Source organism: Lupinus angustifolius, chromosome LG06 (genome assembly GCF_001865875.1).
Source record: "Lupinus angustifolius cultivar Tanjil chromosome LG06, LupAngTanjil_v1.0, whole genome shotgun sequence".
NCBI classification, from domain to species: domain Eukaryota; kingdom Viridiplantae; phylum Streptophyta; class Magnoliopsida; order Fabales; family Fabaceae; genus Lupinus; species Lupinus angustifolius.
This window is the reverse complement of record NC_032014.1, coordinates 7,036,111-7,048,763: the sequence shown is the minus strand read 5'-3', so window position 1 is coordinate 7,048,763 and position 12,653 is coordinate 7,036,111. Positions and strand designations below refer to the sequence as shown.

The following is a 12,653-nucleotide window of genomic DNA, read 5'->3' as shown; positions in this document are numbered from 1 at the left end:
AATGTTTTTTTTCGTGGTACATAACATAAATGAAATGTGCAGAAATTCAGCGTTTCTACACAGAAAAGATATATAAATTTTATATGAGAAGTTGGAATGTATTCATGATCGTCGCAATATTCAGTTCAGAATATCCTAAAAGTAAAAGGCTTTGTCACCCACTTGTTCTTTTTTCTCATTATTGAATCGCAAGGCAAAGAAAAGAACGTGGATTGTAACCGAGAGAAGAAAAAAAATACAGCTTCGATGCTAGCTAGCGTAATTAATAGTTTGTTATCGTCATCATCGGATTTGATAATTTAGGTAATCATTATCGCTGAATGTGATCGCAAAGTTTAAAAAAAAACTCCATTTAGAGAAAGTTGGGTTGGAAATTTAAAAAAAAAATCCATCGAATTAAATGAATTGTTTATTTTGTTTTAGAAATTCTTAGTGGCTTACAATTTTGTAATTGGAATAAGGTGCTCCTATTATTTTGTTATTAGTACTAATGTGCTTATTATTTATGGATGAGAATTACATGTAATTATTCTTGTCCCAATTTGTGTTTTGATTACCCAATTAAAAAATCTCGTTTATTTAAATAAAAAATTCCTAAAAACCAAAATTGATATTTTATATTATTTTGTGAAGTTTAATTAGCAACATAATTTTCTTACAACAAAGAATTTTTGTTGAATATATATTATTTATTGAGATGAAAGAGAATTGTTACAAGGTCTAACAAGATATTCTAGATATTCTATGATTTCTTTCAGCATCTCATCCGAAACTCTTTTTATTTCCATCATTATAAAATGTTTCCTCCTAGTAGCAAAATATCAGACAAAGTGGCTCTATCTCCTACCATGTCCTCCAACAGTTGTATTGAAGTGATGGTGTCCATCTGGGCCTCCCGGACTCACTCGAAGAGGTTGGTAGTACTGAGTTCTTGTTCCATTGCTATTCCTCAACTCAATGCTTAGAGAAACCTTACCACTTTTGGCCAATAATTTACTATCTGCCTTGGCTATGTTAAGGTGGAGTTTAACAGTGCTAAGGAAAAGAGAGCTAGAGTGGGAATGAGAAGAAAATGGATCATGATTTCTCAGTGGTCTAGTCTCAAACAAGGAGAATGAAAGCAACAGAAGCAAAATGCAAAAACAGGAACTTAATTTCATCATTTTTCCTCTTAGACGTTTCTCATTAAGGATAGGTATCAAGTGGAAGTGCAGTTGATATTTGAAAAAATGCTGGACAATTTGCTATATCGAACTAGAGGGAAACAAATATATATAAGCATGAAATTCTCGGTTCATAGCAATATTATTTGTTATAACCAAGTGGGAGTTCAAGGACATAAAAAACATTTGTATAAGCCTGTTGTGCGATTTGCTGTTGTATATTTATGAGCACTATCACCTGATAATAGTCCATAACTTTTATTGTCGTACATTAAATATAAAAAGATACATCTTGGATCATATAAGTAAAGTTAAGCCTTAGTGCCAATTTGTTGCCTAATGAGTGTGTTGCTACGTCGTATGCGAAAAAAGAAAAATGCTAGTCTCACCAAGTATCTATATCTCTCCCTGAGTTGAAATTTGACCTTTGAAGAGTCCCCACCACAATGTCTAATATATCAAACTTATATAGAGCTAACTGAAATGCATACTTGCTATGGTGGTCACTAACAAGGAGCTAATTAACATGCACGTGCATGCCACCCTCTAATTTCATTTGTTGAGATTCAATAGTCTGAATAATATAATATCCATATCCATTAGTTAAGAAAGAAACATACAACTGAATTTGATATCATATGTGTTAGATCAGCTGCATAGGAAGGAAGAGAGAAGGGAGAGGAGAAATGCAAATGGAATTAATAATGGAGATAAGGCCAAAGGGCCAATACATATAGGAAGTTAAGTAAATACAAAAAGACAAGACTACCCTTTACTAATAACTAAAATACATTTAACAATATGTTAATTCATCCTTAAGGTATTAATTATTACTTACTTAGTGAGACTCATTTCCATTAATAGAGAGAAGTGTTATGAAAAAAGAAATGAAAAACAATATATATTGACATTTATATTTTTGTATTTAAAATAAAATTACATTTTTATCCTTAAAATATAAAGTAAAAAATCACTCTCCTCTTCATTACTTGAGACAAGTCTCACTCGGGATCTTATTAACCCCTTCTAACCTGCATATACAGTGAACACCGTTATTAATGTTTAGCTAACAATTTATGATGTGAAATAAGTCGATCGTGTTTAGAAAAGGTTGCTTGTTAATGTTAGTCATTAGAGGTTTAAATGATTTAAGAAAAAAAGATATTATAAAGCGAAAATGGAAGGAAATTGGAAAAGAACTGGTTTTTAAATTGAATTTCAACTAAATACCACTTATATCACGCCATGTCATACACTACAGTTAATTAAAATGATTTATTTCATTTACAGTAAAGGAAAAATATCCTAATAATATTCTTTTGTTTCCGTCTTCGGTTCTTCCTAATCTTTCACTTTCATCTTCTCTTCCGATCTCAATTTCACTATCCACGGTTGATCCTTTTCCCAATTCACTGTTGCTCCTTTTCCCAATTCACCGTTGCTCCTTTTCTGAATCCCCTATCGCAGGTGAGTTTCCTCCATTGATCTAGTTTCCAGAATAAATCGAGTGGAAGAAATCGAATTTCATGCAATCACGCTCTCTGTTTCATTTAAAGAAAAAAATGTAACACGCTAACTGTTTGATGAGTGTTCTGACTCACGCATATACCACTTTGGTCAACATTATTTATCTTCAATCATTTATATGTCTAATGGGTCATTCACGGTGCCGTTTGTTCTTCAATTTGGTTCCTAGCTTTACAGTTGTGATTGCCAAATTGTGTAATTTTTCCTGGTTATCAAGGGCGATAGTACTCACAATTCTAAATCTTGGAACAAAAATGGTTTTTTTTTGTTCAACTGGGGTGTGAACTTTCTTGGATGACTTGATTCTGTACAAATTTGGTTTCTTTTCAATGAAATTGAAAGATGGTATTTGGATTTTTCTTTCCCTGTACTGATATGTAGGTGTAGGGATTTTATTTTTTAGTAATGATCTTCTAGTGATAGAACCTTTTGATTCATCGACTATCCATTTAGTTTATGTCAGCAATCTAGTTAAACAGTGTATTGCAATTTATATTGCATCATGCTGGATCACTAATATTATCTTAGTAACATGCCAATTTGATGCTTCTAAAAGTGTTATGATACTTGGGGCTCATTTGGTGCATACCAGACAATGATGCCATTGTTGTGGTGGTGACAATTATGGTAGTTGTTGTGGTGATGGTGGCAATGGTGTTCAAGTGTGAGTGTACTGCTCATTTTAAACCAACTCTCCCCATGAGATAGAAAATACTCTAGGCCAACAGGATAAGATCCTATCCTGTTGGCTCACCAAACTGTGGATTGCAACATGATAGGACTAACTATCATATCTTGTCTCTCTTATCCTGTCCACCGAACGAGCCCATTACTTTCTAAACATTGTCTAAAATAATGTTGACCATGAGCCTGTGTGCATCTGCATGTATTTGCTACTATATTTTTAACTGTTTTCACTTTATCATGTCACTAATACACCATTACTTGTCGTAATTCACCAGACTCACATTATTGAGTGGATTTGGTCCTTTTTTCAGATTAGAATGGATGGGCAGAATAAGAAGGAAAAGAACAAGTACAGTATAATTGTTCCAACATATAATGAACGCCTCAACATTGGTCTCATTGTTTACCTCATATTTAAGCACCTTAAGTAATTTCTCCATCTCTTGGTTATATCTGCTCTCTCATATTTGTTTTTTATTCTGTATTAGTATGGATATGATTTATAAGTTGGGCTCAAATAGGTATTTTACAACTTGGGAGTATAATCATGTTCCTAATTCCTGTGGTACAATGTAAACAAAAAGTAATTATTTTGTAGTATATGGCTTCTATGCTATTGGAAAATTAAAAGTGACAGAAATTATGAAAATGCTTTCTTTTTGTTTTGCAAATTTTAGAAAGTTATACCTTATACTGTTCGTATATTAGGATCAATCATCTTTACGAACACTCCTTGTTGCTCAATTTAGGGATGTCGACTTTGAAATTATTGTTGTGGATGATGGGAGTCCCGATGGAACTCAAGATATTGTGAAACAACTGCAGCAAGTTTATGGAGAAGATCAGATTGTAAGCAGCATGCAACATATTCAATTTTCATATATAAGTGGCTTGTCGTCCATGATTCATTCTATTTTTTTGGGTGTATTTCAATGCCTTGTATTATTTAGAATAATCATGCTTCTTCATGTGGTTACAGCTGTTAAGACCAAGACCTAGGAAGCTGGGTTTAGGTATGTACCTGAAACTTGCAGTAAATAATTTTGATGATTTCGCCCTTGACAAATTTCATTTGCAGGAACGGCTTATATTCATGGATTGAAGCATGCATCTGGAAATTTCATTGTCATTATGGATGCTGATCTATCACACCACGTAAGTAATGCTGTTCTCACTTGAATGATATTTTATATTTATAAAGAGTGATTAAATTTGAAATGAATAAAAAGGATTAAGAAGAACAAGAATCGGATGAACTTCATTTTAAGAGTTTAGTTTAGTGAATTTATTAGTTGCAAAATAGTTTTATCTTTTCCTTATTTATTTATTTTTCTTTGTCTGATCCGTTTAGTTTTTTTACAGCCAAAATATTTGCCAAGCTTCATTAGGTAAGAAAACTTCTAATATTTTCCTTCATTTTTCTTGCCTCTGCCAATTTTGTATGAATACCTGTTAACATTTAACTCTTCCCTCATGTTTCTCAGAAAGCAGTTCGAAACTGGCGCTGATATAGTTACAGGGACTCGATATGTTCAAGGTGGTGGTGTGCATGGATGGAATCTTATGCGCAAACTAACAAGCAGGGGAGCAAATGTTCTTGCACAAACACTTTTATGGCCCGGTGTCTCGGATTTGACAGGATCTTTTAGGTATGGAGCTTGATCGTTGGTATTAAGCATTTTGCTGTGTTAGTTCCTCCCTCCATTCTCGTGTTTGAGAGTGATGTATTTTTGTTCTTTATAGACTTTATAGAAAATCAGCGCTCGAAGATATCATTAGTTGCTGTGTTAGTAAGGGATATGTCTTTCAAATGGAGATGATAGTACGAGCATCCAGAAAGGGGTACCATATTGAAGAGGTACAGTTGATTAATTCATGGTGCTTATAGTTTAGATTAATTTGGTTGTTATGTTGGCTTCGTGTCTTTTGAGTTAGATGAGTCATTGTGACAGCATTGATCATTAGTTCATTATTACTATACAGCTTGGAGATGTTTGCTGGTGAATCCTAAAAAATTTCCTGTGCTTTTGGTTTGCCATTGAATTGCCTTAAAATAGATTTGGTGATGGCCGATGGGTACATGTATGTGCTTTGTATGCTTAGGCAATTGGTTTTTATTATCCATGCTACTTCTGAATATGGAATCCAAGCTGTGATCAACTAGTCATGGCTCCTGACCATTTTGTCAAATTACCGACAGCCTAGATAAACTTGGTCTTCAGTACATTGCTGAATAACCTGTAAGATTGAGAGCATGTTATGACATATACTGATCATGAAAGTTGCATATGATGATAACATAGTAAAGATGAATGACAATCAAGCTCATACAGCCCTATACTTCAAATCTTTGAAACTGTTATCGGCTGAGCATTGTTATTCTTTTCAAGATTACCCTTATTCCTTTCTATTGTTCCATCTCCTTTTGAAATTATATTATTTGCCTATCATTTGGCACAAAAGTGACTGACTGCTAGTTGATTAGAGAGAAGTTCCTAAGCATTTGATGATTAGATAAAAATATGATACTCTAAAATTTCACACTTGAATCAATATGTGCAAATCTTTCATGAGGGCAATTTCTATGTTGGTCAGTTAGATTATGTTTTTGAATGCACTCCAGCCTTTCTCTCTCTCTCGTTTCTCGTGCTTGTGAAACCTTCATCACCTTCCTAAATACTTGTGGAGTAGATGTTTTCAAGTTCTTATTAAAGATATGTTCACCCTGTTCATTATTGACTTCAGTGCTAACCTCAGTTTCACATGTGTACAGGTTCCAATCACGTTTGTTGATAGAGTATTTGGAAGTTCAAAGCTTGGTGGATCAGAGATTGTAGAATACCTGAAAGGCCTAGCATATCTTTTGGTGACAACATAAAAAGATAAATCATAACAACTCATATTGTCTTATGGTTCACCGAGGACTAGATATAGATTCTTTAGTTCAATTATCACTAATTCATGTAGGATTGAGGACATCAACTTTTCTGCTACAATCTGCTTAACTTGCCTTTTCAATTTGGTAGGGAACATCCATCTGGTTCCCTGTGTTTCTGTGTACCTTGATGATTCCAAATGTTGTGATTGATTTTGCTCTAGTTTTCTTGACTTCTGCTAAGCATTTCTCTCCTTTTTGATACGTATTCAAGTCATCAATCAATATTTGGTCCTTTCCTAAATGGGAAATAACTTGAACACGACAAGTTTTCGGCTGAAATTTGTTGTTGCGATACTTTCTAGTACATTTATTTTCTCTAGAATCTCATGTACTAGAATGCCATCTTTATTTCAGCTCTTGATCCATACATGTTGAAATGTTTTGGATCACGAAGTTAAGTACTAATGTGGCTAATGAAACGTCATTGCATTAATAATACTGGTTGAAACCAACTGTATATTCTGGACTTAGCTAGTGTAACCAATAGTTATTCTCACGAATGATGATAAATAGCATAACAGCCATATGCTAGCTGTTACGTGGGTAGGGTGAAGTGTACTTTATCATCTCTTTCTTCACACCTTTTCTTATTCTCTTTCTCACCTCTTTCTCTCTTTTCTTTTTCTTCTCTCAACCAAACAAAGCTTTAATAATATAGTATTTTATTAAAATGTCAATATTATCTTCTGACTCTTCATGACTGAAATGAGTTGACCTAGATCTGATTTTTCATTACAAAATCCACACTGCATTTTAAATATATGATGCACCAAAATAAATATCCAATTAGATATTTAATAAGGTATGCATATGCTTGCATGAATCCCCACACTTAGGACTGCTAAGCAGTGCCTAAGACTGTTTAAGCCTACCTCGTCCAACTAATGACCTGTCAATTGGATTGGTTGAGTTTTATAAATAAATCCAAATATATTTTAAAAAATAGTTATAACTTAAATTATTAACTTTTAATAAAATATGATTATATATTTTATATTGATATATTGTAAAATCTACCTTAGCTTGACTTAGATATTTGTAAACTTAATTTTGCATCACATTCAAAGGTATCACTTATGATACTAACTAGGAATTCGTCTAATAGTGGGGCAAAGTTAGCCCCTTAAATATCGTACAAGACTAAACATTGATGTTTAATGGCAAGGCATAACATTTAGGGGCAAAGAGTAGTTCCAATTATAACAAAGTAATAACAGGTCATGACTGGACCAAATTCATATATACGAAAATGGTTTGATCAAAATATCATATCAGATTCAGGTATGTCAAACATGTCTCAATCCATCCTATATGATCACTCCCAAGTTAATCTTTGTACTGTTATATGGTGCACATTTAGTTACTTGCCATTTACTGAAGTTCACCAACAGTGTCCTAAAGGATGAGTATGACTTGTGTTGCATGGACAAATATATCAACACCTACCTTGTATTCTTCAAGTTTATAATTGTGAATATTATTGCAGGACAAAATACAATAAACATTGAAATCAACCCATTACATTGTCCTTGGATAAAACCGGTGGAACCTTGAATTTCGGATTCTGCTCCATGAAAGCCGGTGGCCGTTGGTACACAACTGATGCAGCCCTGATCAAGATCCCAGCAGTTAAGCCCCATATGATGTATCTTTTATGCTCCATTTCATAGTCAAAGGAATGTATCAAATACTTCTCTCCCATCCACTCTCTCTCCTCCTGATTCCGATTTTCATCCTGATTTCAGTAATGATATCAGACAAACTTTAAATGAATAGAAATAATGAAAGACACAAGATAGGAATTAAACATGAGTGCACCTTGAGAAACATTTCCAAAGGTGCATCAAATATTGCTTCCACTTCATCAGGATTTGGAACAGGTTTGAATGCTTTCCTGTCATGAAGTAGGCCGATTATCGGAACCACTCTAAGGAGATGCTACAAAAGAAACAATGATAGGTAAAAACTACTAGTACAATTTCACCATTCAAAGCAGATGAGGAATAGAGTATCAAAAAAGGTGTCCAAACTATCTAACATGAGTGGAATTTAAACTTCAATGCCATTGAATCATTCAATGACAGAAGACCAACTTTTAAGCTGAATCATACTTCGATCCAGAGAAACTGAGGACACTCTTACAAATCATTTTTAGTTCACAGTTTGCATAAACAATGAATGATGTGCACAGTTAATATTCTTTAAAATAGAAATGTGTACCACTTTGAATCTGTAGTAACATGTAATTATCCAACAAATAAATTTTCAATTATTTCCTCAAATCGATTCATCATATACCAATTATTGCTAAAAAGAACTTGTTCCATGCAATACTTGTCAAAGAAAATCTTATTATACTATTTAAACTTTTTAACATTCAGCAGTGCTGTCATTGTGTTAACTATATGCAGTGTCACTCTAATTGGCAATGCATACACTTTTATTCCTATTTATTCTGAGCACTAATCTACTGTTAGTCTATATGGGTAAAATTCTTTAAATTATCAAGCCATATTCTAACTAATAACAAGTTTAGAACTAAGAAGACAATGAAGAGCCGTCAACATTTGTTTTAGCATTTGCTTAAATACTGTGTACTCATCAAAAATCTACACCCAGCGTACAATGATACTAACTTTCACAATCAGTGGCACCAATTATGGCATTTCAGTCATTTTCCTCAATTGGGAAGTAAGGCCAAAACAAATCTCTGAATGTAACATTTCTTAATTCTTGCACATAAATGTAGACAGTGAGGAAACCTAACAAGCTGTAATTATCTGATACTTTTCCCTCAAAACTAGAAATATGATGAAACTCCGAATCTATCTCATCAAGGAAGGTATTCCATCTCATCACTCAGGTCAAACCCATTCCACACACATTAGTGTTATACAGATATGTGCAGCTTATGAAACAGTTAGCAATCAAGATCACAATCAAAATAAGCTTTCTTTACAAATGTTCTCAGTACCTCTCCACTGAACATCACTTTTGTGGATAATCAAATTGAGTTTATTCAAATTTTTACAAGAAATGCACTGGTAATGTTCAAGAATGAAGTCCTTTTGATAGATATCGATAAGCACAAAATAAAGTGTGGTAGTTCATAATGTTTGTAACAGATTCACAATCCTTCCTCTCTGATATTTTCACAATGCTCGCTGTCTAATAGCCACTTACTCCATTCACCGCATCCAATCCCCTTCCGGAACGAATATAGTGCAGGAAATCATGACTAAAAGGATGCTTCACTGACCACTCAAAATTGATAAAACAAATTAGATATCTTGAGCTTAACTAAGGGCAGCCAATACACAAGGCTTCCACCTAGTGAGGTTTGGGGAGGTCAGATCTACATAGCCTTACCTTTTCAAGCGAAGAGACTATTTCCAGGATTTGAACCCATGACCTCAATGTTACAAGGCAAGCAACCTTACCGTTGTGTCAAGACTCACCTTCATAACCTTAGCTTCACTGGTCACCCAAAATCAACACTTTTGAGCATAGAAGTATTTCATGAACCAACCATCATGGAAATAATTTTAACAGGTGTGCAAATTTCACAGAATCAGAGAACATTCAATTGTGCTATAAACCACGCAACTCAGGAAAAAGGTCCATGAAAGTTATACTAATTAATGCAGCATATGAAGATAGAACACATACCTTAGACAAGAATGGTTCGAGAACAGTAACAACATTTACAAGTTCTGGGTCCAACCCAATTTCCTCATTTGCCTCTCTTTTTGCAGTGTCCGCATCATCTTTATCCCCCTCCTCCTCCTTCCCACCTGGCAAAGCCACTTCACCTGCCAAAAACAAACTTTTAACATTCCAAACTTCGGTAATTTATACAAAACAAAATCTTAAAATGAAAAAAAAAGTGATTGAAATTCAATTGATACAAATTCTCAAAAATGGAGAGACCTGAATGAGTAGATAGGTTGGAAGATCGCTTAGTGAGAATGACTCTAAGATCACCAGCATCCCCTTCAAATAAACAGATCAAAACAGCAGCTTTTTTGGGTCTGAATCTTTGAGCAATTGGGGTGGCTGATTCTGGAAAACCCACTTGTGAAACAACCTTGCCACCACTATTACAGCTACTTTCTTCATCATCCTCTTCATCAGTGGGGAAAGGTGGTGGCTTGTAAAGGCGAAGATGCTGTGCCAAAGTAAGAAGCCTCGGAGACTGAGATCTTCCTCCATTTGAAGAAGAATCCATGAATTTGTAAAAGGACGATGATGATGTTTTGGATAATAAGGATGTTGACCACATTCTCAGAATTGAAAGCATGTGTTTTTGTTAAGTACCATTCAGCCCCATCAACCTTGCATCAATTTAGTTATGCTCTGTCTTCATAAAGCTGAAAAGTTAAGGAATCGATGAAAAATTGGAAGGGTAGGTTTGGTAATCTCGTTTCAATACAATAAGGACTGGCATATGTTAAAAGGGAGCACTCCCAAGATATATATGACCCTCACATACTATAAAAATAAAAATACTTAATAACTAGAAGAGAGAAAAAAAATACACAAGGTAAAAGTTTCTTATATTGTCAATATATTTACCATTTATTTTTTATTATCATTAACTTTTCAGAAAAAATAATTCAAATGAACGACATATCATATACTAATTCTATATACATCTTTACACTATCGGTACTTAAATTTAATACTCTAATTAAAACTCTTGATTTTTTTTTAGTCATTTGGATAATCTAGTCGAGTTTACACTACCTTGTTAGTTAGTATGTATGAAATAAGAAAGCTTATTAATCATTTTAATACAATACAATATAAATGATTTATTACTTACTATAAATCTTTATATTAAAATATTTCACATTTTTTACACTCAATAAAATTAGATAAACAACGTATATTTGCTTTCAAAAAAATTGAATGGATAATGGAAATTTTTTAATGCCATGAAACAATTAAGAAAACTACTATGAGAGAAAGTTAATAAAAACGATAGTTACTTTTTTACAACTTATCAAAGGAAATCACGATTATTAATTATATTTTTAAAATAGCCATAAAGGATACTTTGAAATAATAATAAGAAAATTTAATTATCGAGTCCAATGAATTGTTTTGTAATTAAATTATTATAAGTAAATTCAAAATATAGAAATTACACCGATTTAATTATCCATATATCCTTCCATTTTAACCATAAAATCTATACAATGATATAGAAGTATAAGTATTGATATTTGTTTTGGAAAAAATGGAAAAAGTATGTTTTGAAACTATTGATAGATTTTGCCTTTATATAATATACTATAGATAGTTGATCATTCCTAATAAAAATAATTATTGACATGTTCTTCCTGTTATTTAATCATAAAAACTATATATTGATGTAAAAGTATGTTTAATTACTGATTTTTCCTTCACTTTTTAATCATAGAAACTATACATTGATATAGAAGTATTGGAGCGAGCAATTGTTAAATGTTTCAGTTTAATTTTGCGATCCAATCTCGCTCAAGTTAATTTAATCAACTTTTTTATTTATTGGATTACACCACATACAATAATTCATTTTATTTAAATTATTTGGTTAAACTCAATTACAAAAAAATATAAATGAACATGTTGAAAACAAAATAAATTTCAAAAAGTTACCAAGTCTATAAAAAATTTAAAGCAAAAATATCAAAAAAGAAATCATGAATATGGTATATATAGGGGTAGAAACATGTCGAATCACGACTCAACTTAATTTGTCTCGTTAAAGATTTACTCGAACTAAGTTCAACGTCAAACTATTTTTTTCACTTCAAATTCTACTCAATTAAAGTTCATAAACTTTGGAGTAGATTAACGAGCTCAATTTAAAGTTGCTCATCACTATAAATTTAAAGGAGTTGCAAGGTGTTGGTGAATTATATATAGACAAATTTTATGAATATTAATAATAAATCCAATTAAAGTAAATATAGTTAAGATTGTCTACATCTATTCCTGTATATATATAACTAGCAGTATACTCGTGCACTTGCACGGGTCGCTTCTTTGTTTATGCATAATGCAAATATAATATACATATACTTTATAATATCAATAAATCATGTATTGAAACATTATATTTCTCATTCATATAGGTGCAATATTAACATTGATTTTTGAGTGTATATGTAGAATATTAACAATTATAAATGTGTTTGTATAAGCATTTATTTGTTGAAAGTGTGATTATAGAAAATATTTGATTCTTAAATAACTCAATAAATAAAATTCAAATTGTATTGGATAATATCTCACCTCTATATTCTCTATATAAAATTATAAATATAAGGAGTTATTTTTGCATCATACTT

At 32.5% G+C, this 12,653-nt stretch overlaps 2 protein-coding genes across 4 annotated transcripts; one reads left to right on the top strand and one right to left on the bottom strand.

Moving 5' to 3' along the window:
• On the top strand, positions 2,460 to 6,495 carry LOC109349400 (dolichol-phosphate mannosyltransferase subunit 1). Of its 2 annotated transcripts, XM_019590185.1 has the most exons (10): positions 2,498 to 2,559; positions 2,606 to 2,630; positions 3,689 to 3,804; positions 4,127 to 4,226; positions 4,357 to 4,390; positions 4,456 to 4,532; positions 4,740 to 4,765; positions 4,862 to 5,026; positions 5,121 to 5,235; positions 6,151 to 6,495. In XM_019590185.1, the coding sequence occupies exons 3-10, from the start codon at positions 3,695 to 3,697 to the stop codon at positions 6,253 to 6,255; spliced, it is 732 nt and encodes a 243-aa protein (XP_019445730.1). In that variant the 5' UTR covers positions 2,498 to 2,559; positions 2,606 to 2,630; positions 3,689 to 3,694; the 3' UTR covers positions 6,256 to 6,495. The 2 variants fall into 2 exon arrangements, with proteins under 2 accessions (XP_019445729.1, XP_019445730.1); XM_019590184.1 differs by lacking the exon at positions 2,606 to 2,630 and having other exon boundaries at positions 2,460 to 2,581; positions 3,686 to 3,804.
• LOC109349399 (nudix hydrolase 15, mitochondrial) lies at positions 7,541 to 10,762 on the bottom strand. 2 transcript variants are annotated; one of them, XR_002107969.1, is made up of 5 exons: positions 10,246 to 10,762; positions 9,985 to 10,127; positions 8,134 to 8,253; positions 7,655 to 8,050; positions 7,541 to 7,622 (listed from the first exon to the last, which is right to left on the bottom strand). XR_002107969.1 is itself a non-coding variant. In XM_019590183.1 (4 exons), exons 1-4 carry the CDS (start codon positions 10,613 to 10,615, stop codon positions 7,826 to 7,828), a joined length of 858 nt encoding a protein of 285 aa, XP_019445728.1. In that variant the 5' UTR covers positions 10,616 to 10,762; the 3' UTR covers positions 7,553 to 7,825. The 2 variants fall into 2 exon arrangements, 1 of the variants encoding a protein (XP_019445728.1); XM_019590183.1 differs by having other exon boundaries at positions 7,553 to 8,050.